Here is a 27,216-nt window from a genome sequence, read left to right as displayed (position 1 = left end):
ACAGTAAACCTTTAGAGGTGAGATCTAAAACAACTGGGACTTTTCCTTGATGAAATTATTTTTTACAAAGGTACAAAATTACCTATTACATAAAATAAATACAAATTTGCACCAAGAACAATGCCAGCAAAAAAAGAGAAGCATGTGTGTTGCATCTCATTCTCCAGCTAAATTGAGCTCTAGAGTTTTGTTCTGCCCTGTGAGTTACAAATAATCACCAGCAGTGAAGAAAGAGTCAGACTTTGTCCTACTATCTTTTCTCTCCTCTAAGGCCAGGAAGAGCTGGTTACCCATCATGTTTTCTCTTTGCTTTTCACCTTCTTGCTTTTTCATTTTATATCTTCATTAGCTTAAACGATTCTGATACTATGAGGTGGAAAAAAGGACTTGCCTTAAAAGCTAATTATAGTTACAGATACGGCATTAGAAGGATTGTGTCTAGATCTGGGTAAGAGGTCATTGGGTGCGTTAAAAAGCTATAATGATAATCATAAACTCTGGGCAAAGTTAAGTGTCATTGCAGGGGTTTCAGATGATTCTCACGTGTCAGGTTTCCAGCCAGACCATTACAGAGGGGACCTACAGCAGGTGTATTTCAGAAAACTAGCAAGAAATTTAACAAAACAAAACATATCCACTGTACAATGGAATTTTTTTTAAATGGAAATATATCCATATGAACTGTTTAAATTACAAGATTCAAAGCAGTGGTGTAATACACTGCACAACCTATGCATGAAGGTCATGGCTTGGATGGGAATCTGTCAGTGCTATAAAAATACGTATAAACAAAACATTTTCTTCCTTTGATAAATCTACAAGATATAAAATTAAGAGTATTTACATAATTTTATACTAGACATGTGAAAAATATACCATGCTAGAACAATCTCGTTCCAAAGTTTGAAACATAATTCTGTCAAGTAAAATTATTCTTCATACAATGTATGAACTTATCAATAAGTTCCTGGGTATAAAGTTGTTCTTTATAGGACAGGTGAGGATCCATCTGAATTCTGTTTTGATTAGAATTTTGTTTCAACTGGCACCTGGAAGAAGATAGAAAGTTTTTGTCTTACAAGATTTGTTAAGTACTGCCCCTTTCAGTAATCATATCTTGTAACTTAAAAAGAGCAAATGTGGTCCCTCTTGTTAAAATTAAGACGTAGGATTTACCAGAGTCATCCACAAATTTTTCGTCTTGAATTTTAATGATCACATACCTTCCCCTGCTACTTGGAGAACATAGACCCACGTGATACCATGTTGTGATGTAAGTGTACCGTTCAGAGGCCTAATTTAACTTAATCGAAATTACAATGGTTGTAGCGATACACCCCTTCACAACTGTGTCGGAGGCCACACAAGCTCCAAGTGGCTCTGTGTGCTGGTCAGGCACATTCAGCTTTTATGTGAATCACCACTGGTGGCCTAATTTGTCTTCCTCTAAGTAATGTAGTACGGAGCTGGTGTTAAATTTTTGTTGTTCGGTTTTTTGTTTTAATATGGGGAAAGAGGTACAGGATGGTCCTGACAACATTCTGTTAAGTGGTAGGTTCTGAAGCTTTGGCTTGACACACTAGGTTTAAGTTCTGTTTCTACACTTTATCCTTTCCAGCTTGGTGACAGTTCTGAATCCAGCAGTTGTGGAGAGGATTTCTAGTAAGGCTCTCCTTAGAGGGGGCTCAGGCAAGGTGCCACATGTGGGTTTCTCTACAATCCAGCCCTGGGAAACACGGCTGCTTGAAAACAGGACTGGTGCTTTCTGAGAATGTCCTCTCATTCAGGCCTATCTAACTTCTGGAATGGCTTTTTCATTGAACTTTTCCAATTTGGCATAACTTTTAATAATAGTCTAAGATTATCTTGTGCTATATACTTTGTCATTTCTAATTTAAATTCCTTTTTTCGTTTCATCTTAAACCTTTCTTCAAATAAAAGAAATACCATCAACCACCTCCATACTTGAAGGCAATCATTAGATTCTCAGGATCCCTGATTCCATTAGTCTTCCACCAAAGGATAGAGCCAGTATAGCATAGGGAATTGAGCCCAGGGCTTGGCATCAGACAGATCTTGCTTCAAATCCTGTTGCTGTCACTTTGGTGTGTGACCTTAAGCAAATTAGTTAAGCTCTCTCAGCCCTTCCTAATTTCCTCATTTATGAAATGAAGGTACCTTCTTTGCATATTGTTGTAAGGATGAGATCGGGAGTGTAATGCATCTACCATGTACCTGACCTATAGCAGATACCCCGATTGATTTGTGATTCTGCTTTTCCCAAACTGGAGACATTCCCTTAAAGGACTGAATATTCTAGAAATGAATGTTCTAAAATGAAATACAACTATCCAGTTAAATGAACTTGGCAAATGTTTCTGGTAAGGAAGGAGAGGGCTGGGCTAGGCTCTGTGCTGGGGACTTTCCCATGTACCTGGGAAGCAGAAAGTATGCATTAGCTTCTCAGCGCCATCACTCATTGATCTGGAAGTGGAAACAGCCATACCTTCTCCGCCTCATGGATTATTTAGAATAAGATCTTGGTTGTAAATACTTCGAAAACATAAAAAGATCTCTATATGCTCAATATTGCATTAATAGAGACCTAGTATCTCTATTTCCTGTCCTTTTTTTGTTCTGGTCTGAGTTTATTTTCCCCCAAAGTCCCTATGAAAATTAGCATTGCTTTCATTTTCTAAGGAAGAGGCCCAGAGGCTCAAACAAGGGCTGGACTTTCTGCAGCATGCTGGAAGAGGCCTCAGTGCTTTTCAGTTTTTTGCTGTGATGTCAACATAAAGCTAAACTTGTTGAAGAATCTTACCTGACATTCCCGATTACGTAACCCTCCATTTGTATTTATGGTAAAATCAAATTTCGTTTCTTTTCCCTGAGAAAACCAGAATGGAATCATGGATTAGGAACATTTTTTTTTTTAATGTTGAAAAAGAAAGGGGAATTAAGCATAGATGGTTTCTATATGAATGTGAAAGTCACAAAGAGCTGGTACCTGAGTGGGTTTAAGCTTCGAAGCACTGTAGTCCTTCTTCATCAAAATGTGCAAGACAGCGTCATGGATTGTTAAGAAAAAGATTGAGTCCTTGACTTCGTCATCAAAAAATTCACACTGTGCAAGCTTCTCAATGAAATCATCTGAAGAAAGAGAAAGAAAGAATAACAGGAAGAAGTAATTGTTTGGCCACAGGTTTCTTCTTGAGACTGGAGATTTGAATTTCCATTTGCAAATGTGCAGTTCATTGATGTTTGGTGAGGTATTTAGGGATCGCAGTGGTATGATACCAGTGTACCGTTAGTACAGTGTTTTCTGGAACAAAAGGATACCTTTCTAATAAAAGAATACATTTACTGCCCTAATGTAAAAAGAAAGAAGGAAAAGATTCAAACAAGGAAAACTTTTAGTACTTCTCAGAAGAAAATCAGTCCATTTTCCTTTAGGCAAGAGCCTAGTGAGTTAATCTCCCTGGCTAATGATTAGAGCAGCAAGTGTGGCTTATACAAAATTGGGATTCTGCCAAAATGGGACATATGCTCATAGACCAGTGATATGCTCTGGTTCTGGATTGCTGGACCTATTATCAGTTACTTACTGTAGTCCATTTTCCTAAAGCTGCCATGTTCCTTCAGAAAGCATTTTCCTCAGCACCCCGCATTACCTCTCCAGTTATCTTTGCGGAACCCCCTTCCTGTAGGCACTAACCAGCACTTGCTTGTGCAGATCACTCAACCAAATATTACCTCGTGGGTACTGTGTGCAGAGCCCTGGCTGAGTAATATGAAGGATCAAGAGAAATCAGACATATAAGACTCACCCTCAAGGAAAATAGAACATGTATATATACGTACAGTAATGAAAAGTGTCCTAGAAGAACAAAGGCAGGAAGCAATCCAATTTTTTTTCTTTAATGTTTTCTTAGCTCTTAAAATAATGGCCAGCACATAGTAGGTCCTCACATTTTTGTTGAACGAGTAAGAGAGATACAGATCATGTGCTATGGAAATTCAGAGAAAGGAAAGGTGGTTTCCTCTTGATAGGTGTTTGGGAAAACCTGGCCGAGCAGATATCATATTAAAAGAACGCCCAGGGTTTGGAGAAAGATGGAGGCAGAGAAGGTACAAAAGCATGGAGGTGGAAGACACACACCCTGGTCACAGGCAAGCTTTCAGCACTGGCCAGACTTGGTTGTGAAGGAGGGAGGAGGAGAGAGGAGCGCATGGTGGTCACCAGAACCTGGGATGGAGGTGGGTGATGCATGATGGGACGGAAGGTGATGATCTTAGTTAAGGACTAAGAGAGGGATGCTGGGCAGCAGAGGAAGCAGGACAGGACACTTTCAAAAAAGATCTGGGATGAGGGGGAAGGAGTACAATTGTTTAGTGGATTAAAGGGTTGCTGAGATCAACAATATTTTTAATTGTAAGGAAGCCTCAAAACTAGAATACGTCTATAGATTTTACAGAGAGGAGCTAGTAGAGAGGAAAGACAAAAAATGCCAATTTCATGCCTCCCTCAGAACTGTGCACCTGTCCCCTGTCCCTAAAATGCTTTCCCCTAAGATACTGTAATATGGGCTGAGGAATCGAGGAAGGTGAGGAAGAGAGAAAACAAGCCTACCTTTTCAGGAAGATTAGAGTTAAAAATGGTTGCATATTCACTCTTTGGCTGTGATGCAAAATAGGTTCAAATTGTGAATTTAATTACATATCAATACAACTAAAATACAAAGATGCTATTGGTTTGTCTACCTTCTCGGTGATCATAAACAAGACCTAGACTTTGGAGAGACCATCTACATTGAGAGTCGGCCATGAGCCTGAGTGAGTGTCAGAACATAAAAACAACTTACCATCACTTCCAACGACATACACATCTACGTCGATCCTGATGAATTCTTTCAGAATCTGTTAAAAGGAAAGTAGATCTTCCTTAGGGAACAGTTTTACTTGTCAGAAACATAAAGAAAATGATCGTAATTATGCCTTATGGGTGATGTGTTGCTTAAAGAACCTTTTACATTTTGAGAAGAGATAACAGTGCAAAGAGACACTAAAGTTAACAACAAGGCTCTGTGACAGACGGAAATAAATCCAAAGCAGAGAACTCTCCTCTTCAGAAAGAAGTTAGACATGAACACTCTTGTGGGAAGTATGACAGGGGAATCTTCTGTTTCCACTCTCACGATGGGCACTGATTGAGTTTGAAAACCATTTCCTTTATGGGATGGCCTTGACCAGAGCTTTCTAGCTACACAGAAGTAGAAAAAACCAAAACCCTATGGCTTATAAATTGTTCATTATTCCTGTCCACAGTGACTGGATGTAGTAACGCCAATGAATCTTGATTTGTGTTCCAGGTCTTAGGCTAAGAGTAAATACCAGTAGTCATATGAGTGAGGTCATAGAAGGTAAGAAGAGTAGCTTATACTATTGATTATTTAGATGATTTTAAATCATTGTCATCATCAATAAACACCGAACTTCTACAAGGCACTGAACCGGGAGTAAGGGCTTTAAAGAAACATAAGGCAGATTGCACTACTGGGTGTTTACCCCAAAGATACAGACGTAGTGAAGAGAAGGGCCATATGCACCCCAATGTTCATAGCAGCATTGTCCACAATAGCTAAATCGTGGAAGGAGCCGAGATGCCCTTCAACAGATGACTGGATTAAGAAGCTGTGGTCCATATATACAATGGAATATTACTCAGCTATCAGAAAGAACGAATTCTCAACATTTGCTGCAACATGGATGGCACTGGAGGAGATAATGCTAAGTGAAATAAGTCAAGCAGAGAAAGACAATTATCATATGGTTTCTCTCATCTATGGAACATAAGAACTAGGAAGATCGGTAGGGGAAGAAAGGGATAAAGAAAGGGGGGGTAATCAGAAGGGAGAATGAAACATGAGAGACTGTGGACTCTGAGAAACAAACTGAGGGCTTCAGAAGGGAGGGGGTGGGGGAATGGGATAGACCTGCGATGGGTAGTAAGGAGGGCACGTGTTGCATGGTGCACTGGGTGTTATACGCAACTAATGAATCATCGAACTTTACATCGGAATCCGGGGATGTACTGTATGGTGACTAACATAATATAATAATAAAAAAAAAATTTAAGAATAATAATAAAAAAAAGAAACATAAGGCAGAGTCCCTGTCCTTTGGGCTATACTGCTGGGACCAAAACCAAATTGTGTGTGTGTGTGTATGTGTGTTTTTCCAAAGCTAAAACAAATGCAAAAACAGAGAAAGAAAAGAAAAAGCAAGTAGTTTTGAGAGTTCTGTGATGTTAAGCTTTTTAAAAGTCTGAAGGAAATGAAATTGATTCAATTTTCTAATTTTGTATTCAGTTCACCCATATTTAATAGATCTTATCTTAGCTCAGTTCTTATGTAGGCAGGTTTCTGTGAAAACCGAAGAAAAAGGGGTAAATGTGGAATTTCTTGAATTTTCTTTATGTCTCTTTCTGCATCTCTGTTGGAAACAGATTTATTTTAGAAATGCTGACAGAACCATAGAAGGAAAACAGAGTACAACCTAAAGGTTTTAGTCCCATTTTTAAATCACATTTGCCATTGATTCTTTCACATAGCTACTTTTTTGGTGGGGTGGGGGTGATGGGGTAGGGGTGATGGTGGGGTGGGGGACAGGTTTTATACAGCCAACTGAAATTTCATCCGTTTATAATGGATAAAGACAAAACAAAAGGATCTACTATTCCACTTTTGTCCAAGACCTTCCCAGATATTCTGTATTTCAGAACAGTTTGGATACCATGCCCACAAGGATCCGAAGGCCCCGCAGAACTGGAATTTGGTGGGAGTGTGGGCGTAGTTGCGTAGTGGCAGGTTTGGCATACGTGAGAAATATGGGTGTGGTGTCTTCAAAATTATATGCCAGCCTCCTGGGAAATGCTCTTTTAAAGAGCTCACCGAACACACCCCACCCCACTCCCACTCTGCATGGAACATCCTAAGATTATGATTTACTTCTGCTTAAGTTGTGTGATCTCAAGGAGCATCTTTTCACACATATAACTTTTTACCCTTGGCCGCTGATTGATTGTTTTCATGAAGAAAAAAAGTAATTACCGTTTTGAGCCCCCTCATTGAAGAAACGTCAAGAAATGACACTGCTGAGAAGTCAAGAATAAGGCTATGCAGGCTGATTTTAGGGACACTAATGTTGAGAGGAAGGTCGGCATTCCAGTCTATCTGGAAGGGCAGGTCGGTGGTGTTGATTGGCTGATCCAGTTCCTCTATCTCATTGTTGTCCAGCTTGTCGTCAGAATCTTTAAAGCCATCACTGGTACATATAAATCCTTTCTGTAAGAGGAGACAATAAATATGCATGATAACTCTGACCAAGAAAAACTTTGCCTATGTCAAAAATGACCAGTGAGTTTCTGAAGCTCAGATTCAAAGTTAGGTCAAGCCCTTCTCTTTGGAGAATCAACATTTTCCCAGGAAAACAAAAATGTTAAAGATGCCATTTAAAAGTCTGACACTAAATGACAGCTGACATTCCTTGTTTATCTGGCATTTCACGTAAAGGAATGGAACCAACATCTTGAACGACATTTTATACGCTTTTAGCTATAATACCCAGAAATGTGGTTAGAAACTTACTGGTTTCATCCCCAGGAAATAATTGGAATCTCACAGGATTAAAGAGGCCCTTAGGAAAAGCTAAGGCGGCCTAGGAGGTTTTTGCCAAAATGCTATAATTTGGTCATACAAATTGTCAGACATATACACAGTCCGCGTGGGCTAAGGCTTTGTTGTCTCCAGGAATCCAGGCTTATTGAAATACTAACTCACCTGGGGATAAATATAAAAATATACTTTTTCCCATTTAAAAAAAAAAGACAAGAAAAGAAACTTACTGGTGTCATTTGCAACAGGCCTTTCTTCTGCAGCTTCCGGATTTTTTTCAAAGCTTTGTTGCGCTTGCGTAGAATTCGTAGTGGATTGAAACCAACCTGAAAAATCCATTGCTATCTTACAGGAGTGCAGAATATGACATTGTGGAATATTCTGTAGCAGAATTCTAATAACTTGAAGTAGGATAGGCTGGGACTGGGGCACATAATAAAGATACGTGTCATAAAATTTAAAAGTGGTTCCAACAACGACAGTGATGGCATTGTGTCCACGACTTTGGTCTGCTCAGCCTGTACACCCTTATCAACATTTGAAAACCTCTGTGCCACGCAGGGTTCGTCCATAAATTACCCGTCAATAGGTCTCAACTCTCCTTAAATCTCTGTGTGTTTTTGGCCCCTGCGACTCTGAGGGGACTTTGTTTACTTTCTACTTGCTGGATATGGTGGCATTTAATTAGCACTCTGCTTCTATATCATTTTCATTCTATTAAACTTTATATGGGTGCATTTTATAGTATCTATTATTTACGTGATTTTTGTTTTATAATTTTAATATTAGATCTGAGGGCAACCTTCATTTTCTCCTTTGGAAAACAAATGTGGTCTTGCTGTAGCAATATTTCGCTCCAGAGTCATAAGTAAGGTGAATCACATTATGTAATTTAAAAAAAAATCCTTGAGGGGAAAAAAATATATAGTTAGATGGAAGAGGCTAGGTTAAGTGAAAAGCACAATATGTAAAGCCATATAAGCAATATAAGACCGTTTTTGAAAAAAAATAGCTGGGTAGAAAAATATTGGATGCATGCTATACTAAGAATGAAAGTTAGGGCTGAAGGCAGGTGCTATATGCAAAGGACAGGGCAGACCGAAAGGCAGGTTCGAGGATAAGTGCTGAGCTTTTGTTTCTTGACCTTAGAGACCGCTTCTTTAAAACAGTGACTGTATTGAACCTCATCCAAAGGGCCTTATTTCCCAACATATTAATAGACCCCTTATAAGGTAGTTTCACCTGTTCTGGAACACGGGACAGAAAAACACCAACACAATCCAGCTTCAACACGCGTGAAATCAATCACCCTCTGGTTACAGAGCAAACATTTCATTCCTAAATATTCAGTGAAATTACAAAAAAAAAAAAAAGTAACAACTTCAAACCTTACAGCATCGATAATTTTCTGTTTAAAGAAATGAATGTTTGCAAAGTAGATGGGGGCTGGACACCTGAAGATCTTCACCCCTTCCGGCTCGTACATCTGTAAGGCAGAGAACTAATATGAGACGAGCCCACTGGACTCATATTAATATCTTTCAGCAAGTCAAACTAAAAAACAGATCTTCCTTACATCTGAGTAATCTTTCTTATTCTTGTAGATGTTGCTCCTTCCCACGTTAGCCAGAGTGCTGCATTTTGGACTGTAGGGAAAATCGACACCAAGTGAATCACTCGTGCGTGTTTGTTAGGCCTGTGAGGCTAACACTGACTTTCCCTAGCTTATCAAGACTATGAGCAGGCTCACTTTCAAAATGTAAAGGGCTGAGGAATCATCATGCCATTAGACACCCTGGGGGGGGGGGCAAACACCTCGTTTTACCTATCCCCCCACCCTTCCTAGAACAGCCTAGAAACAGCGCCTCCCGTTTACCACCTTCCAGCTTACAAAGTGCTCCCATAGGCTTTTGCTGTTTGGGTTCCAAATATCCCAGTTATTCAGTGAAATCAATATGGTCACCCAGTTGTACAGATGAGGGCATGGAGAAGCACAGTGTTTTGCCTACAACCACTCAGTCTGTCTCTATGATTGATGAGTCCCCGAGAAATGAGTGAAAACAAATGAATCAGAGAGGGCAGGAACGTTTCAACATGAATGTGTTCCATCAGCCAGCGACTAACTTGAACCACCCCAGAACTCCTGTTCTGTTCTAGAACTCCTGAGCCACCAAGAAGCCTATTTCCCTGATATACCATGTCATCCAACATAGGCTGAGTGACCACATGGTGCTGACATTATATGGCAGAGATTTAAGAATCAGGAAGATGTTTGGACTGAATGTTAAGAATCAAGAATGCTAACTAGTTTTTGTGGACTTTTCGGATCACAGGGGCCTCTGAGAAGTTCTCTAGTGCCCCTGTTTTTAGATGGGAGTACAATCTAGCAACCTGTAAAGAGGAACAGCCCTACACTAGACATGGAGAATCCCACAGTCTTCTCTGGAACCCACTTCCTTGTCTGGCAAGTCTACGGCAAAGACATTACATCTGCTCAGAAGATAATGACTTCTAGTTTCCAGACTCTGCAGTTGATATGATTTCTCTGAATTGGTGGCAAAGCAGGGAACAGACCAGTAGCTGGTGGGACCTGGGCTGAGGCTCTGAGGTCAGGACATTCTATGGCCCTTCAGGCCTTGAGGAGAGCAACATGAGGAAGAACAGAATGGCCAGTCTCGATGGATATGCATGCCTGTCGACTAAACCAATTTCCCCTCAATCAGTGACAAATTTTGTCCCTTCCCACAGGCGGGTCCAAGTCTGCAAGGAGGCAGCACGATGAACACTCACAATTGGGTCCTGAACACAATGGTCAGGAGCTGAAACGCCACGCCAGCTGCCAGGCCTAAACCAAGTCCCAGGACAATGGCAAAGATGAAGGTCATGATCCAAATTAGCTGTAAAAAGAAGGAGACACATGCACTACAATTCACTCCACTCAACTACAGTGTCTGAGGTCCAGAGCTTTGAGAAAGCATGAACTTCTAGAATCAAATCAGAGGTTGGAAGTGTACAGGACAAGGGACCTGCCTCTAGAGGTCATTTTTTTAATTAACGATTTTTTATTTATTTATTTGAGAGAGAGAGAGAGAACAAGTGGGGAGAAGGGGCAGAGGGAGAAACCGATTCACCTCTGAACAGGGAGCCGGACGTGGGGCTCAATCCCAGGACCCCACGATCATGACCTGAGCTGAAGGCAGATGCTTAACCGACTGAGCCACCTGGGTGCCTTCGAGAGGTCATTTCTGCTGGCTCAGGTTCAGAGCCCCAGAAACACAAGCAAGTCCAAAGAGAGTGTGTCCATTTCTAATCCCATCCCTGACCCAGTTAAGGAAATACCTGAGTCTGTTTGGCTCAGTTACAAAGGCAGGACCAGCAGCTGTTGGTTGAAATCAGCAAATTAATTGGCAGGGCTTATACTGATTTCTTACTGGTCTGCTGATTTTTTAAATGGCTACTATCCGTATAAGAATTCTCACATGCCAAAAGGGTATTAAAATCCCCAACAATTACCTATCGGGAACAAAAGAAAACCAAGTATAGCTGATTGCTTAATGCTTATAAAGTACCATAGGATATGTTAACAACCTTTCTATGCCCCAGACTTTGATCCTGATAAAATTATGGACTCTGCGTCTCATAGCAAGGCATGTCTTGAGCAAGGGGAACCTTTATAGCGTATTTCCAAAAGGAATGTTCAGAATTTAAATTCGTCACAGATTCTCTGGAAATGAACAACTGATGTAATGAAGAACAGAAGCTACCGTACCCTTCTAGTGTTTCATGGAGTGTCTCCTACTTGCAAGTGGCTCATGCTTTTAAATTAAAATTCCAGAGAAGGATCGTTCGAGTATGCCGTTTAAAAATAGCAAATGAAGGGGCGCCGTTAGTTAAGCCTCGGACTCTTGGTCCCCGCTCCAAATGGGGATATCACGGTTGTGAGCCTGAGCCCCCAAGCCCCCAGTCGGGTTCCCCACTCAGCCTGGAGTCTGCCCGAGATTTTCTCTCTCCCTCTCCCTTTACCCCTCCCCCCATGCATGCACGAGCACATGCACTCTCTCTCTCTCTCAAACAAATAAATCTTTTAAAAAATAGCAAATGAAATAAACTCAGATCATTTGAATAGATAATATAGAGACAAAATTTCACTTGATTTACAATATGAATATGCATTTCACATCAGCATTAGCATGTTGTCCTGATTTCTCTGTCTCTCAAATATTGCTGCTGCTACTCACACAATCATATTTATCCTTTCGCCACAGTCTTCGTATCTCCGTGAACTGCATCAGCATTCCTTTCAAGTTCCCAAGTGCTAAAGCCGCCAGGACAGACTGCAAAAAACATAAGCGGCAGATGTACTTAGAGATAATCAAATAAGTCATACAGCAGCAAAGGTGAAGGTTATAGATAAGTTTGTCCTTTAAAGGGCCTCAAAGCCTATCCCAGAACACACCCTTTTTCTGGTGTATAGTGCATGCAAGACACACCAGACCTGGGACTCTGACCCGTTTGTCCTCACCGCGGTGACAGTGCCAGGCTATGAGTAGAGGAAAGCGCTTACTGGCCTGTACCTTGGGACAGAGACAGGCAGATGTTAAGACTGATGCCTGAGATAAATTTTTCCCAATCAGAGACAGTCTAATGTGTGTTTATTTATTAGAGGTGGGGAGAAGGGGTTGCTCTTTGTTTAAAAAAAAAATAAAAAAGCTTGGGGAGCTTGGGATACTCAGAATCATAATTCAGACCTTTGACGTTGATCAGCATTCAACCATTTTTTAAAAAAGGTCTTATTTATTTATTTGAGACAGAGTGCATGCACGTGAGTTGGGTGGGGGGTAAGCGAGGGAGAATCTCAAGCAGACTCCGGGCTGAGTGTGACACTGAAAAGGAAATTCCCAGTGAAGCAATGGTTAACTGGTTAAACAGTGATTCACACATGAACGCCAGCTACAACATGCTGAAAACTGAGTAGTTTCTGTAATCTAGTTGACAGTACCACACCTGTGTCTCCGTCCTGGTGATGATCACATACACAGCTAACGTAAGACGTCCGCACCATGGTGGCTGCGTGAGGCATGCACAGGACTCTGTACGGCGTTGCCTCCTCCATTGGGGACTTTGAGTATAAAGCATGCCAGGTGCCACCTGCAGAAGAGGCCTATACCCCTTCTCTTTCCATTAGGCATTTTTTTCTCACCTGGTCAGTATTCCACGGAGCAACAATTTTTAAAATTTTTCATTGCAATATAGACACAAGAGAGCCCTTTAAAAAGTAGAGATTACAGAGCACTGGGAAGCCATAGAAAGGAAAAGAGGGATAATTTTATCAGGAACCAGGTCTCCATACTGCAGTTGATGTAAAGGATTAAATAGATATAAAATGCTAAGAACTGGAATGCCTGGGTGGCACCGTGGGTTAAGCGTCTGACTCTTGGTTTCGGCTCAAGTCATGATCTCAAGGTCCTGGGATCGAGCCCCACATCGGGCTCCATGCTCAGCAGGGAGTCTGCTTGAGATTCTCTTTCCCTCTCCCTCTGCCTCTCCTGCTTATGCTCTTTCTCTCTCTAATAAATACATAAAATCTTTTTAAAAATGCTGAGAACTGCTGATGCTTAATCAGCACTCAGGAGACATTTATCATTAGCTATGAGCTATTATTGTGGGTTATTTTGCATAGTTCACATGATAAAGAGAAGCAAACCAGCTATTTTGGTCAAACAGATATTGTAGATACAATACAACTCATCACATGGGTCCTTTGTCAAAGGAGCTTTGGCTCACGTCACAGACCATGTCTCCAGGTCTGCTTTATTTGTAAGGGAGAGGATTTTAACTAGCAATTTCTTCTTGAGGTTCTCCAACTCAGCATGGGCGATGTACAGCCCAAGTATACCCTTGGGGAGAAGCACGATCGGGCAGGATTCTCTAATAGGGGGTTGCATGGGCACTTATTTTTACTGAGATAGACATTCTTCTCTTTCTTTGGTGGTGACTTCAGGATTCCTTCGATGCTATTCCTTTGGGAATCAGTAGGTTAGCCTCTGGAGAATGCATGTTCTTGGCAAAGAGTACCCTGCATTGCTCGAAGACAGATTTGGTCAGTGAGGCTCTTTGGGATGACCATGCTGGTAGTCTAGAAACCTGAGACCAGATTCACTTTCCAGCTACCAACCAACAAGGAAAAATATCAGAAGATATCAACCAAGAAACGCTGTGGGCTTGTGTCCTATCTCTATGTCCTTCGTAGTGAGAAGTGTAATATAATGTTTGTAGAATAATAACAATACAATAATAATATTAATACTAATGGCTACATATCTTAAGTGCTTGTCCCGTGCCAGGCCCTGGGCTAAGTCCTTCACGTGCAATATTTCATTTAGCTTTCACAGCGACTCTGTGAGGCAGGTGCTGTTTCCCTCCCTATTTTTACAAATGGAGAACGTGAGGTTCAGAGAGGTGGAGCAATATGCCTAAAAGCACACAGAGAAGAAGAGGCAGAGCCCGGATTAGAAGTAGGTCCCCAGGACTTGAGAGCCAGGGCTCGGTGGAGCACCTCAAAATTACATCACCTCCACAAAGAAGAAGGTAGTTACCATTGTCTGGTTTCCTAGAGATCCTCCCCCCTCCCAGGGTCTGCTGTTATTTATTTAATCTGGGTGCTGCAGCCGTTTTCAAAGCATGAACCCAAACCCTCAAAAATCACAGGTCAGGAGAGATGGACCAAGGAGCAAGGGGGTGATGGCGTGAGGTCTGCGCATGGCACAAACCCACATCCTGCCATCTGACAGTGCTGGTCTTGGAGTCCTACCAAACTCGGGGAGCTGCAGGGTGGGTCTGTAAGAATGGGTTGTGTGGCTGGTAGCACCACTCTCTGAACTCGATAGAGGCCCTGATGACCTCAACCTTTAAGGAAATCTTTGCTCCCGTCAATCCACATTGAGGCTGCAGCACCTAAGTGTTTCCATCTAAACATTAATTATTTTCGGGGCTTACGAACGTGCGGAGAGTGGAGCAGATAACAGAGTTGGGGCATTTGCATTCCTAGCATTCATAAAATGCTGCCAGGGGAAAAATAAAGATTTTTGGCCCCAGACTATTGGCTAGGAAGAGTACTGGAGAATTTGCAGTTCCCTCATTTTCCTGTTTAGTTTGTGCTTCCAGAGTGGAAGAACCAGGCTCCTTGATTCATCATTACCCGAAGCAGAGAGAGAGAGAGAGAGAGAATCCAAAGAGAGACGAGTGTTACCTTTTGTAGTGGTTCCAGAAGAAATCCAAGGGCTAAGATGACAATCAGCACGATGATAGCGGAGAGAAGCCCAGCGATCTGTAAAGACGGATAGATTCTCATTGCAAAATCGGTCCCGCCCTCTGCCCCCTGACCCCGGCTCGGAGTCACCGGTCCAGTCCCCATGCCAGGACGGCCCTCGCAGTAGAGACCCTCAACTACCTGTGTTTTGCCCCCAGTGCTCTCCTGAACCCCCGATCTGGAGAGGGCGGTACTCCCAGCGAAGCCTTTGAATGATCCACTGAGTATGTTACTCAATCCCAAGGCTATTAACTCCTGGCAAGAGAACAAAGAGGAATCCTTTTTAGAAATGGCACTGGTGGTACGATGTCCACAAAATATTACTTAAAGTTGCCTAATGGGACCCAGCACAGATTGTAAACTTACTTGATTGCCATCGATTGGATAATCATATTTGAGGGAATAGACGCTGGCCACGGAGAAGGCCACCGCAAAGCCAACGATCGCAATGCTGAAGCTGTCCACAATGGTATCTTGGAAAATCTGCATGTCGGGTGCCATGGGAGTGTGAAATCTGAAAAGGAAATGGAGCGAGTTTGAACGTCACCAACCTCTAATAAGCCTTCAACAGCATTCACTTGCCCTCAGGAAAAGCCCAAATTTCTTAGCAAGGCCCCAGTCTATCCCTTCCCCACCCCCACTCCTGCTCAGTCACTATCATTTCCCAGAATTTATGCTCCAGTCATACCAAGCTTTCGTTTGTTTGTTTGTTTCTCCAAGGCATCATCTGTACTCTCCCCTTGGAAGCTTCTAATTTGCTGTTCTTCTGCCTGAACCATTCCCCTCATCCCCATCCCTCCTTCCAGAAAGTCTTCTCTCACCACCACAGTCAGGGTTAGGTGAGATTCTCTGTGCTTCTCTAGCCCTGGATGCCTCCCTTCCTTACCCCTCCCTGTCCTGCAACTCTCTCCCCAGACGCAGAGCAGGGACTGGGACTTCATTGTTCTATGACCAAGACCAAGCACTCTTCATGGGGTGTATCAGGTGGTCGATAATTGTTGGGCGAATCAATGAGTGAATGCAGTCTAGGCTGAGTTTGGTCTCACTTTGAAGAGTGACCAGCAAGAATTTAGCACCACTGCAAACTCTGGAATCTGTTATCTTATTGTTGAAAAGCAGTGCTGCCTGCATTTGGTACAAGAATGGAAATCCAGTCCCATGAGAGCAGAGCATCTGATATTTTGCTGGTATAGCCCATTATAATGTACACTTTTATCCCCATAAGCTGCATGCAAAATGTCTTAGATCCCACTTGTATTGTTATACTGGATTGAAAAGCATCACCCACAATCGTTCCAATAGTTACCATGGATGAAGGTCTTTGAGCAAACACAATTAAAGCCAAGGGAAGCGAGAAAATCTTCCCGCCATCGATAACAATACCTTCCATGAAAAACCCTTAGCAAACATATGGGCCTTGGACTCTGCCCTGGGTTCCTCAGTACTGCTGGGCCAGCAACTGTGGTGCTGACAGGGAAGGGCATTTACAGTCAAACAGCGACAAGGGACACATTCAACTCAGAGAGGACCCTTCAGTGTTTGTACCTCATGAATTTAGAACAGTCAATTGATATTTGCCAACTGTGTTATAAAAGGTACAAGTATCTCCGTGTCTACATCCATTGACTGAAATGCTCAGTTCCTTCCTGTCAGTGTGTGTTTCTGACCCAAATTTTATTGACGGTGAGTGTATTGGATCCATTCGACTCTTTCTTATTTGCTGTTCGTGTTTTATGAATATCCGTGTTCATATATTTACAGCCTTAATTTTGAAGAAGTATCATGAGGTATCTGGGCATTCTGCAGCTACCAGGAACCAGGACGTTAGCCTGGAATACTGTTTTTTCAAAAATAAATCCCGAGTTGATGATACAATTGAAATTTGCTTTTTATGCCACAGTAACTAGCAGCCTGTTATCATTCTTTTGTCCTAGCCTCTAAATACCAGAGACGGAGTGGTATGATGGAGATTTACAGGCTGAAAACAGATTCATTTCCTGGCTCTGCTGCTTCCCCTCCCCGGGCCAGTTTCCTCATTTGTAAAGGGAGAATAGTAACACTTGTTTTCTTTTCTTCATAATTTTTGTGGGGGGGGGGTCAAATAAAATAATGAACATCAATACTATTTACACACTGTGGAGTATGAAGTGCCTACGAGCTATTATTATAGGATCCCCCGTGGAATCTGAGTATATCCTCCATGGTTCCTTGACTGTTTCCATGATCACTTTCCTTCAGCCCGTGTGTGTAACTTCACAAAATCACTTCCAAGTTGTCACAATTCTTAACAGCAGATGAGCGATAGGTAACAATCATTATTTTCCAGTTATATTCTATTGGTGATATCAGAAATTTAAAATGCCCACTCAGGGCGCCTGGGTGGCTCAATCAGTAAAGCGTCTGGCTTCACCACAGGTCATGATCCCAGGGTTCTGGGATCGAGCCCCATGTCAAGCTCCCTGCTCAGCAGGGAGTCTGCTTCTCCCCTCTCTCTGCCCCTCCTGCTCATGCTCTCTCTCATGTGCACGCGCTCTCTCTCATGTGCACGCACTCTCTCTCTCTCAAATAAATAAATACAATCTTAACAAAAAATAAATAAAATGCCCAATCATCAGCCAGAAAAAACTGGAGTGGAAAAAGCATGTAAAGAGCCTAGTCCCTCATTTAGATGCTAAATTAGTAATCAAGCAGTGTGAACGCTCACTGTCGGACAGACACTTAAGCATGCGTGTCACACGTATGAACACACTTAATCCTTACAAGAATCCAATGTGATAGCTACTATTTTTAGCCTCATTTTTACAGCCAAGGACATGGAGGCATAGAATGTAGTTACTTGTCCCCAATCAAGAAGTGACTCAGAAGTAAATCCTAGGCACTCTGCCTCTAGAGCAGCTGAGCGGGCTACCAGGCTACCTGGCCTCTCTGTCTAGTGTATGATTAATAAATTTGAGTTACTCCTTCCCCCGCCCCACAAACACTGTGGAGGGAGGTCCGTTGACATTCAAGGTTTATTTACTAAGAAAAGTCGTGAAGATTGTAACTCAGTGACCTCGTTTATGTTTTATTTCCAAAATCCTTTCCAGCAAGATCCTCTTTAATTTTGTATCTACCTATCTATGTCTATCAGTCTAGGTAGTTTATATCTAAGACTTTTCAATAAAGTTTAATCACTTGTAAGTTGCAGGGTGGAGAGAAACCCCAGAAATAGCCTTCAGTTTCAGATGAATTGCTACTTAAAAATCTTTTAAATGAAAAGCAGTACCTGAGGTTCATTAAGTGTAACAAATGAATATCTGGTGCTAAAAATATTTTTTGCATACATTTGCTTTTTTTAAAAAATTGGTTATTCAAAAGTCAACAATGCATATAAATGCTGATTCCTGGAATTCTCAAACACTCCTTAAGCACGTGGGGAGGGAGATCGGTCTTTTGTTTTTTGTTGGTTGGTTTGTTTTAAACAGGAACACAACCTGTCCTTGGTAAGCAAATCAGAGGAAATTGATGCTCTGGTCAGAGGGCAGAGAGAAGAAAGCACAAAACTGGATCTCTCTTCTCAATCCAATAAAGGCAATGCAATCAATGCATTTTCAAAGTCCTTGCATGAACTGGGCCTGCCATCCTTCCGCAGGGTTCAGTGTTGCTCTGGCCTTGTTTTGAATTGGATCACGAGAAAGGACAGAGTGTGCCTATCGGGATGGCTCAAGCCATGGGCTACAGGTATTCCTTCTGTGTCTTTTCTGAACTGTCAGAACTTGGCTCTAGTCACCTCCAACTGCCTATTGTTTATAGTAATCTATGGACAAGGAAATCTGGTTTCATTTGGTTGAGAAGCAGGTTTAATTTGCCTTTTTGTTCTTTTACTTTGCTCCATTCTTCCCTGCGTGTGAATCCCTGCTCAACTAGTTTGTGAGTTCTTCCACCAGGACTGACTTTCTGATATTAAGAACTGCAGAGCCTTTGTGGCACCTTCCTCAGGGAGGGACGTTTCTGCTCTGGATGAACGCATTTTGGCTGGCAGTCCTCCCAACTGACTGCTCCCTCTCTAGTCAGTGCTTGGAGATGCCCCATAAAAGACACACTTACCCTCTCTTCATGTCCCCAACCACAGCCACGTCAAACCTGTTTTCGAAGTCAAAACCATAGGATACACCGGTTGCGATCACAGTCTGCAAAGTTGCAAATTGCCCAAGTTAGAAACAGGAGAGAGAACTCACAGTCTTCTTAGACCAGAATCTCTACCCCAGGCTTTGCTACTTTAAAAAAGTCCTGAGGCAATTCTTCCAAGCCACCAGAGGGAAGACCCGCAGCTCTGATGGGCCTGCCAGCCTCTCTGAGGCTTTGCTCTCTGCTCCGTCCTCATCTCGCACGGAGAGAATGAACCCCAAATCACAAAAGGAAGCCATAAATTTGGAACGAAGAGAAAAACCATACTAAATTTGACACCCAGAAACTGTAGAGGTGGCTTCTGCCCCACTAAAACCTCCTGAAGGTTTTCTACATAAAAACAGGAGACTAATGAATGAGGAAAGAAAGTCTTAAGACCATCAGTTACCATGATGAGTTCAATTGGGATGGGCACTGGAAGTTTGGCTTTGTAGCGCTGATTCATTTCTTTAACCACAAATACAATCAGTAGGATAATCAAGGAGGTCACAAGGTCTGCAATATTAGTCTTCTCTAATTGTGTGAATACGGACTTCAGCACCTAAAATTATAAAAGCGAAAAACAGCCAAGTGCTATATTTTTTCTTCCTTTTTAAGAATCTTCTCTTATTTTTATTTTTTATGACCTTTTTAAAAATTTGAGTATAGTTGACACACAGCGTTCGTTTCTGGTGTACAGTAGAGTGATTCAGCATCTCTATTACAATGTCATTGACTATATCCCTACGCTGTGCCTTTATTCCTGGGACTTATTCATTCTATAACTGGACTGTATCCCCCACTCTCTGCACCTACTTGGCCCAAACCCCCACCCCCCACCCCTCTGGCAGCCATCAGCTTGTTCTCTGTATTTATAGGTTCCGATTCTGCTTTTTGTTTATTTGTTTATTCATTTGTTTTGTTTCTTTCCCAAGTGCTGTATCGATGTATAATTTGGATGTAATATTCAATTATTTACAAACAGATTAAAAAAACATTGAGGCAAGAAGGGCTGGCGTGGATGGAGGAGTGATTCTCTGTTCTGCCCACATTAACCATGAATGAGTAACTGTAGACACTAGCATGGGGATACGAGAAGGGTAAGTTAGCACAGTGTCGGCACCACACTGTTTTAGGGATGCTTGGGGCATTTTTGCTGGGAATCTCTTTGGCTGGTGTCAAAATTCCCTGGATACTTTTCACATTTTTACAACTGGTCTCTTCTGCTCTTAGGTCTTATGGGCCATTATTTTATAATCAGCATCATTGTTGTATCCAGGGAATAACCTTTGCTCCCCAATAGTTTTCTTAGCATGTACCCCCTTCATTCCTGGCCTTTTTTTTTTTTTTTCTTCTTCTTCTTCTTCTTCTTCTTAAGGTTAAGACCCTTCACATTTCTTAGTTAACTGTCTGGGACACTTTTGGAAACTCGGTTCCTGGCTAATGGTGCATTGTGCGTGATCTTAATTTTTGAAGCCAGTTGGATTCCATATCCGTGGGATCCAGAGAGCCCAAGCAAGCCCAAACTAGATCCCAAATTGCTCCTCGAACACTCAACTTCTAGACGAGCCCTGGATGGGAGTGAGGGAGTGTTGGTTCCGATATGGAGCAAACTCTGTCTCAGCTCCTGAAGACTGTCTTGATAGAAGCACCAATAAGCCCAAAGCTCATAAAAGGAAGGAGACAACAAAGATCAGGGTGGAAATTCATGAAAGCGAGACTAAAAGGACAATAGGAAAGATCAGCAGAACTAAGAGCTGATTTTGGGAAAAGATAAATAAAACAGGCGAACCTTTAGCTAGACTCAGCAAGACAAAAAGAGAGGGCTCCAAGTCAGAAGTGCTACTCACACTGTCCTATCTACATATTGGCTAATTTCCTTTTCCTTTTAAACGGGGACATGTAAAAGAGTCCCCAAAACCTCCATTTTGAAAAAAACAAGACCTACTTTTTAAACATAGTGAAACATTATCACTCAGCACATTTCTTTCAAAATAAGATTTTGAGGACATCTTTAAATTGTGGGACAAAATATTAAAGACTTTAATAATGAACTTAGATTTTTTTTCTTTTAAGTAACACTCAAGAGTCAAATCTCAGAGACGTGGTACTTGATTTGTGTTTTTCATGTTAGTGTGATGGTAGATGTGGCTTGATATTCAGTGCTCTTCCCTTGGCCACTAATTTTTTCTTAATGTGACTAAATTTCACAACCTGTTGGTTTCTTGGGAGTTGTCTGGAAGCCCCACGTTGAAGGCACGGAAGGAACGCTCTCCCAGAAACAGGATAGTATGTTTCATGTATTTCGCTATTTTTGAGGCAAAAGGACTACTTACTTTGAAAATTGAAAATGGATCACTGTATGCTGGGACCGTCAGCTGAAGCATGAATTTGAGCTGAGAAACCAGGACATGCACGGCCGCAGCTGTGGTGAAGCCGCTGATGAGGGATTCCGATAGATAGATCACCACGAATCCGAACCGCAGGACCCCCATGAGCAACTAGAAAGAGAAGGGCAAAGGCCTTTGGTAGTGTAGGTCACAGGTGCCCCTCAGCAACTAGAGAACCAGCAGTGGAAATGATTCAAAATGTAAAGGGTCAGCCTCTATGTAAATGAAGAGGCAGGTGTCCTTGCCTCCCGGAACACTTCGGGTTTGGGGTTCCTCCCTCTCCCTCCTTTCCCCATCCTACCCCCAAGGGGGAATGTCACAGAGTATTCACAGAGCATATACGTCTAGTACATACTGAGAAGTACCAGGCTTCTTCCTCCACCCACCCTTTCTTAAGGGGCCGTATCTTTAGAAGATTCACCCATATACCTTTCCTAGCAGAATCCTATCCAGCATCAGCCCTCATAAATTTTCCCATGGTATTTTAAGTGGCTTGCCTGCTGCTGCGGCATTCATGGTGGGCTTCCATTCTTATGCCCTCAAACAAGTTGCCTGACTTTCATAAGAAGTACACAACTGTAGGGCCGTCTGGGTGGCTCAGTCGTTAAGCATCTGCCTTATCCAAAGTCCTGGGATTGAGCCCCACATCGGGCTCTCTGATCCCTGGGAGCCTGCTTCTTCCTCTCACACTCCCCCTGCTTGTGTTCCCTCCCTCACTGGCTGTCTCTCTTTCTGTCAAATAAATAAATTAAAAAATATATATATTAAAAAGAAGTACACAACTGTGTACGGAGCCTCCAAAGTGCTCAGTTTTAACCAGGGGCCAAAGTTGTTCATTCCCCCAAAGCCTCGGTATTTTGCAGTAAAGTGCACAGACAGATTCTCCTTCCCTTGGATCCCTGGACTGCCTTTCCATTTGTGTCTCTGGAAGCAGCCGGAGCTGTGGACATGCAAAGGTGCTGGATTCAGAAAAGAACCGGCCATGTTGTCTGCCAGTTGGGTACACCACTAATGTCCTTGTTTAAACTCACTTTCTCTTTCTTTAAGGACTGGTCTTAACCAATAATATTACTAATCAGAGACTCAGCCAACATCTTGAAGAATCCATGCCACTTTCACTATTCACTATTCACCAGCAACGGAGCCAGGGGTGTGGTTTGGGAGGGAGGCTTTAGCCCCTCCATAATACTCTTCAGCTTTCCTGAAATCTTTGGTATGGACAGTTCAAAGTGCTCAACCCCAAATCCCTCCAACTCAATTACAGCCCCTGAGGAATCAGAAAGAAAAGTTCCAACGATGCCAGTGTCACTATTACTTAAATTAGGTATTTCACTCCTCACCACTGGGGCCTCTCTCTTCCCATTTTCCCTTCTCTCTAGACCTGCGTCCACTCATCTTTGCAATGTGGATCTGCTCCTTCACTTCGGGTTGCGGGGAGGGGCCCTTCTCCTTTCCCATGGGCTACTGAGAAAGGAATGGAAGCCAAGGGAAGAGGGGGAGGGGTGGCAGGAAGGAGACAGAAGAGAAGGATGTGTACCAGTGAGGATAAGCAGCCTGGGGAGGGCCGATTGCATGAGAAAGCGCTCACCTGAATGATTCCAGAAAGGACGGTGACTGTGGCAGCCACTATCACCTTATACTCGTCTGTTGAGGAATCATTACTCATTGAGCTATTAGAGATTTCCAGAGCGGCTGTACTCTCCGATGGGCTTAATTTCACAACAACTGCTCCCACCATCATACTCAGAACCGGAAATGGACCTAATTAACAGAGAATGCACTGTAGTCAATATAGGGGTCCCTAAAGCACAGGTGTCTTTCAACCATAATGTAGCGGATAAAAAGACTGCCAGCTGTTCTGCCCTCCTTCCCCACCCCCCCACCCCCCAGTCCCAATTCTTACAAGAAACTATGACTGCTGTCCTGGATTATGCACAATTAGAATCGATTCAGTGTGTGGCGAATGGAGTTAATAAAGAAAAAGCCATGTGAGCATTAATTAGCCCACAAATTCACTTACCCACAGATATGTGTTTAGAAGTGCCCAAGAAAAAGTAGACCAGAACTGGGAAAAAGGCTGCATATAATCCATAGCTTGGGGGGACAGTGACCAGTAAAGCAAACGCTAAACCTGTAAATACAGAAGCATCAGGGTCCTTATTTCATGCAAGGGGAATCACAAAAGTCCTCATTAAGTTCTTTAAGTGTTTCAGATTGTACCTTAAAAATCAGTTACTTTATTAACTCAAATAGATCAAAGACGTAAATGCGGGAGCTTCAACTATAAAACTCTTAGAAGAAAACATATGTGTAAGTCTTTGTGAACTCTGATTAGGCAATGGTTTCTTAGACACCTACAGCCTAAGCAACCAGATTAAACACAGATAAATTGAGCTCCGTCAAAATTTTACAACATGTGCTTCAAAGGTTTCTATCAAGAAAGTGAAATGACAACCCACAGAAGGGGAGAAATGATTTGCAAATTGTATCTTGGATAACGGTCTAGTATCCAGAATATATAAAGAACCCTTGCAACTCAACAAGAAAAAGAAACTTAATTTTAAAATGTGCAAAAGATCATTTTTCCGCAGATATACAAATAGCCAGTGAGCACATGAAAAGATGTTTAACATTATTAGTCATCAGGGAAATCAAAATCAAAACTACAATGAGATACCATTTCAGACTCACAAGGATGGCTAAAATAAGGAAGGCAGGTAATAACAAGTGGTCACAAGGATGTGGAGAAATTTAAACCCTTGTATGCTGCTAGTGGGTTACCATGTGACAGCAATCACACTCCTAGGTGTATACTCACGAGAACTGAAACATAGGTTCACATGAGAACTTGTACACAAGCGTTCATAACAACATTACTCCTAATAGCCACAAAATGTAAACAACCCAAATGTCCATTGATGGATGAAATGTGGTCTATCCATACCGTAGAATATTAGCCATCATGCAAAGAGGCAAATTACCCTCACATGCTATGACATGGATGAACCTTGAAAACCAGGTGTCAAGTGGAAGAAACCAGACACAAAGCACCACATATTCTGTGATTCTGTTTTATATGAAACGCCCAGAATTGGCAAATCAATAGAGACAGAAATTCATTGTCAGGGAGATGGATGGATGTAATGGAAAGTGACTCCAAATGGACAGGAGGGTTTGAGAATGGTGCTGGTGGTAAAAATGTTCTGGAATTAGATAATGGTGATGGTTGTACAACCTTGGGAATATATCAAAGAACACTGAATTTTATACTTGGAAAGGATGAATTCTATGACATATCAATTACCTCTCAATTAAAAATAGTTACCTTGTAGTACAGCTACCAGCCCTGTGCTGATCCCAGAAACAATGTCACTGAGTAGCCATTCCTTTATCTGGTAGGCTGGTAACCAAGATGCTATGGGGAACAAAGACAGGGCAATCTTCTTGGCCTTCTGTGAGGAACAGCTGAAAACATTGAAAGCCACGCTTAGTTAATTCATATCCAGTTGTAACTTTGGCACCTAATTGTAGTAGAAAATTGGTAAAAATGATACTATCTTCATAATGAACCACCACCTTTCCCACTAACACTCACCTCCTTACCCAGATTGACTGCTCCCCTGGTCACCACAAAAGGATTTTCTTTTTTCTTTCTTTCTTTCTTTCTTTCTTTCTTTCTTTCTTTCTTTCTTTCTTTCTTTCTTTCAGAAAAATGCTGAGCTTCTTTAGCTATAGTAGAGCTTATCTGTCATCTTCAGCTTGGATTTTACAACATTTCAGTTGAGAACTTTCCTCCACCCTAATTTCTGAGTGCTCGGATATGGAGAGATTGTGTTGAGAGCTGAAATGGTGTTCATTTTAGAGATTCCCCTTCCAGCTCTGGCAGGGAATAGGTTTGGAAACGAAAGATAAGAAGCTGCTGAAGGCGATGGGCTAAAGCCAAAAAGGAGAGCTTGGAAAATTAGAAGAAAGTGCTTCTTTTATTCCTCATACCAGCACCTTAAAAAATATCTTACCTGCAACACACTTTGAGATGATCCAGGAAGGTCTTATGATATCTCTGTTTCTTCTTATGTTCTTCCCCGAAAGCCTTTGCAGAATACACTGGCCTGGCTACGACGTACTGGTTCCCAATGGGTTCGATCATTTTGCTTTCTCTGAGGGCTGCGTTAAGAGGAAGACCTTTGGAACTATGTGGCAAACCCTTCTTCTTGCCTTTAGCAGGTTCAAATGCCTGAAACCAAACAGAGCTTGCTTCTTAAATAACTCGGAGATAATGTGATGCAATTTACAGATGAGTGATCTCTGAACTGAATGTTACCACCTTTTGAGATCAAAAGAGGCAGGATTAAGGGACCGAGATTGTGTTTTGAGACAGCGAAATCACTTTTTACTCAAAGGAGCTGGACACCGCTCCTTTGGGTAAGTAAACAAGGGCTTTTATTATTTATTCTTAAAAAGATCATCAAAAAGCATTAGAAATTGACTCAGTTTACTCATCAGTGAGTGCATTTTTTTTTTATTTGTAAGGTGAGATCTCATCAAGAAAAGAATTCACTTTAATTTTTTTTCTTAGAAACATTTCCAAGGTTATGGCATTAGAGTCCTGGGACAGATTAGATTTAAAATTTACTCATTGCCCTTTCATTGCGGTCAAGACTGTTCTGTGTCCCCAGCAGAATTTTTGTAAGACCCACAAAATGCTCAAAATTTGTGAAATTCAAGGCTATTGTCCATTTTTTTCTATTGTTTCTAGAAGAGTTTTCCAGTGAACAGTTGAGGAAACTGTTGCACAAATTATTACTTGGTTACTTAGCTCACTGAAAATCTCAGGCCATTTGCTTAACTTCTCTGAGCCTCATCTATATAATTGAGCTAGTAAGACTCAAGTTTCAAGGTATTGTAGAATAAATGCGAATGATTTCAAAGCATAGCGTGGCACCTGCGCACTGGAGACTTTCGCTAAGTGATAGTTCACATCCTAACTATTTGCATTTCCTGTGTCAGATGTTTACATTTTTTTGTTCTTATCTCAGTCCTGTGTCTGTTATGCTTAAGAGATCAATTCTGCAAAATCTTGGAATGCACATCACCTGTTCAGCCCTCAGGGCTTTTAAAGGCGCTTACATTCTTATTATTGTCCTCTTCTTACAAAATGACAAAATAATAGCACACCTGTTCCCCCCGCCCCCCAAAAACTCCGAGTCCTTTTCCTCAGGACATAGAGCTAGTAGAGTGTGACACACACACTTCTGTTTTCAGATTTCTTTGCTGTTCCTTCCTCTGTTGTCCGACGGGAACGTTAAGTGAAGACCATTCAAGCTGTCAGCATTTCCCCCTCTAACCTTGTTTCTGTACTACCACTCACAATACCCAGAGTTCTGTTCCCTGACCTCAATCACAGTTATTAATTGAATGATCTCAAAGTAGATTGTACCTGTTACACGGCGCTCTCTCACAGCTCAAGGGATTTCCAGCCTGTTTGCAGAGCCCAAGTTATAACCAGAAATTAGATGCTGGCCTCAATTTGTCCCATCGGTCCTGTCTGTGACCACCCATTTCTCCCCCCTGCCCAGTTCCCTCTCCTCCGAAGTCCTCTCTACTCATCTTCTCTGACCACGGTCGAGCGCTCCTGCCCCGCCCTCTGGCTTGACCTCCAGAATTTGGGGTGCTCTTGAGCTTCGTTAGGACTGTTGGA

The 27,216-nt window shown here is 42.1% G+C and overlaps 1 protein-coding gene across 1 annotated transcript; it reads right to left on the bottom strand.

Annotated features, from left to right (window-relative positions):
* Window positions 1-660: 660 nt before the first annotated feature.
* Window positions 661-25,665, bottom strand: SLC26A3 (solute carrier family 26 member 3). The gene is made up of 20 exons (XM_019806824.2): window positions 25,535-25,665; window positions 24,844-24,983; window positions 23,539-23,649; window positions 23,107-23,279; window positions 21,465-21,629; window positions 19,538-19,690; window positions 19,069-19,151; window positions 15,349-15,496; window positions 15,124-15,237; window positions 14,923-15,000; window positions 11,912-12,007; window positions 10,464-10,570; window positions 9,250-9,319; window positions 9,067-9,159; window positions 7,904-7,999; window positions 7,110-7,343; window positions 4,863-4,917; window positions 3,008-3,150; window positions 2,822-2,887; window positions 661-1,049 (listed from the first exon to the last, which is right to left on the bottom strand). Exons 1-20 carry the CDS (start codon window positions 25,663-25,665, stop codon window positions 1,026-1,028), a joined length of 2,280 nt encoding a protein of 759 aa, XP_019662383.1. The 3' UTR covers window positions 661-1,025.
* Between the last annotated feature and the right edge of the window lie 1,551 nt (window positions 25,666-27,216).

This window comes from Ailuropoda melanoleuca, chromosome 1, assembly GCF_002007445.2.
Source record: "Ailuropoda melanoleuca isolate Jingjing chromosome 1, ASM200744v2, whole genome shotgun sequence".
Lineage (NCBI taxonomy): Eukaryota > Metazoa > Chordata > Mammalia > Carnivora > Ursidae > Ailuropoda > Ailuropoda melanoleuca.
This window is presented reverse-complemented; position numbering and strand designations above follow the sequence as displayed.

What these genes read in the sequence shown, in the direction of transcription:
- SLC26A3 (XM_019806824.2), bottom strand. Translation starts at nt 25,665, where the DNA reads ATGATCGAACCCATTGGGAACCAGTACGTCGTAGCCAGGCCAGTGTAT. An exon ending in TTCTAAACACATATCTGTGG is followed by an intron (nt 23,280 to 23,538) that starts GTAAGTGAATTT and finishes TCTGTTAATTAG; the next exon opens with GTCCATTTCCGGTTCTGAGT. An exon ending in ATTGTGTTCAGGACCCAATT is followed by an intron (nt 9,320 to 10,463) that starts GTGAGTGTTCAT and finishes TTTTCCCTACAG; the next exon opens with TCCAAAATGCAGCACTCTGG.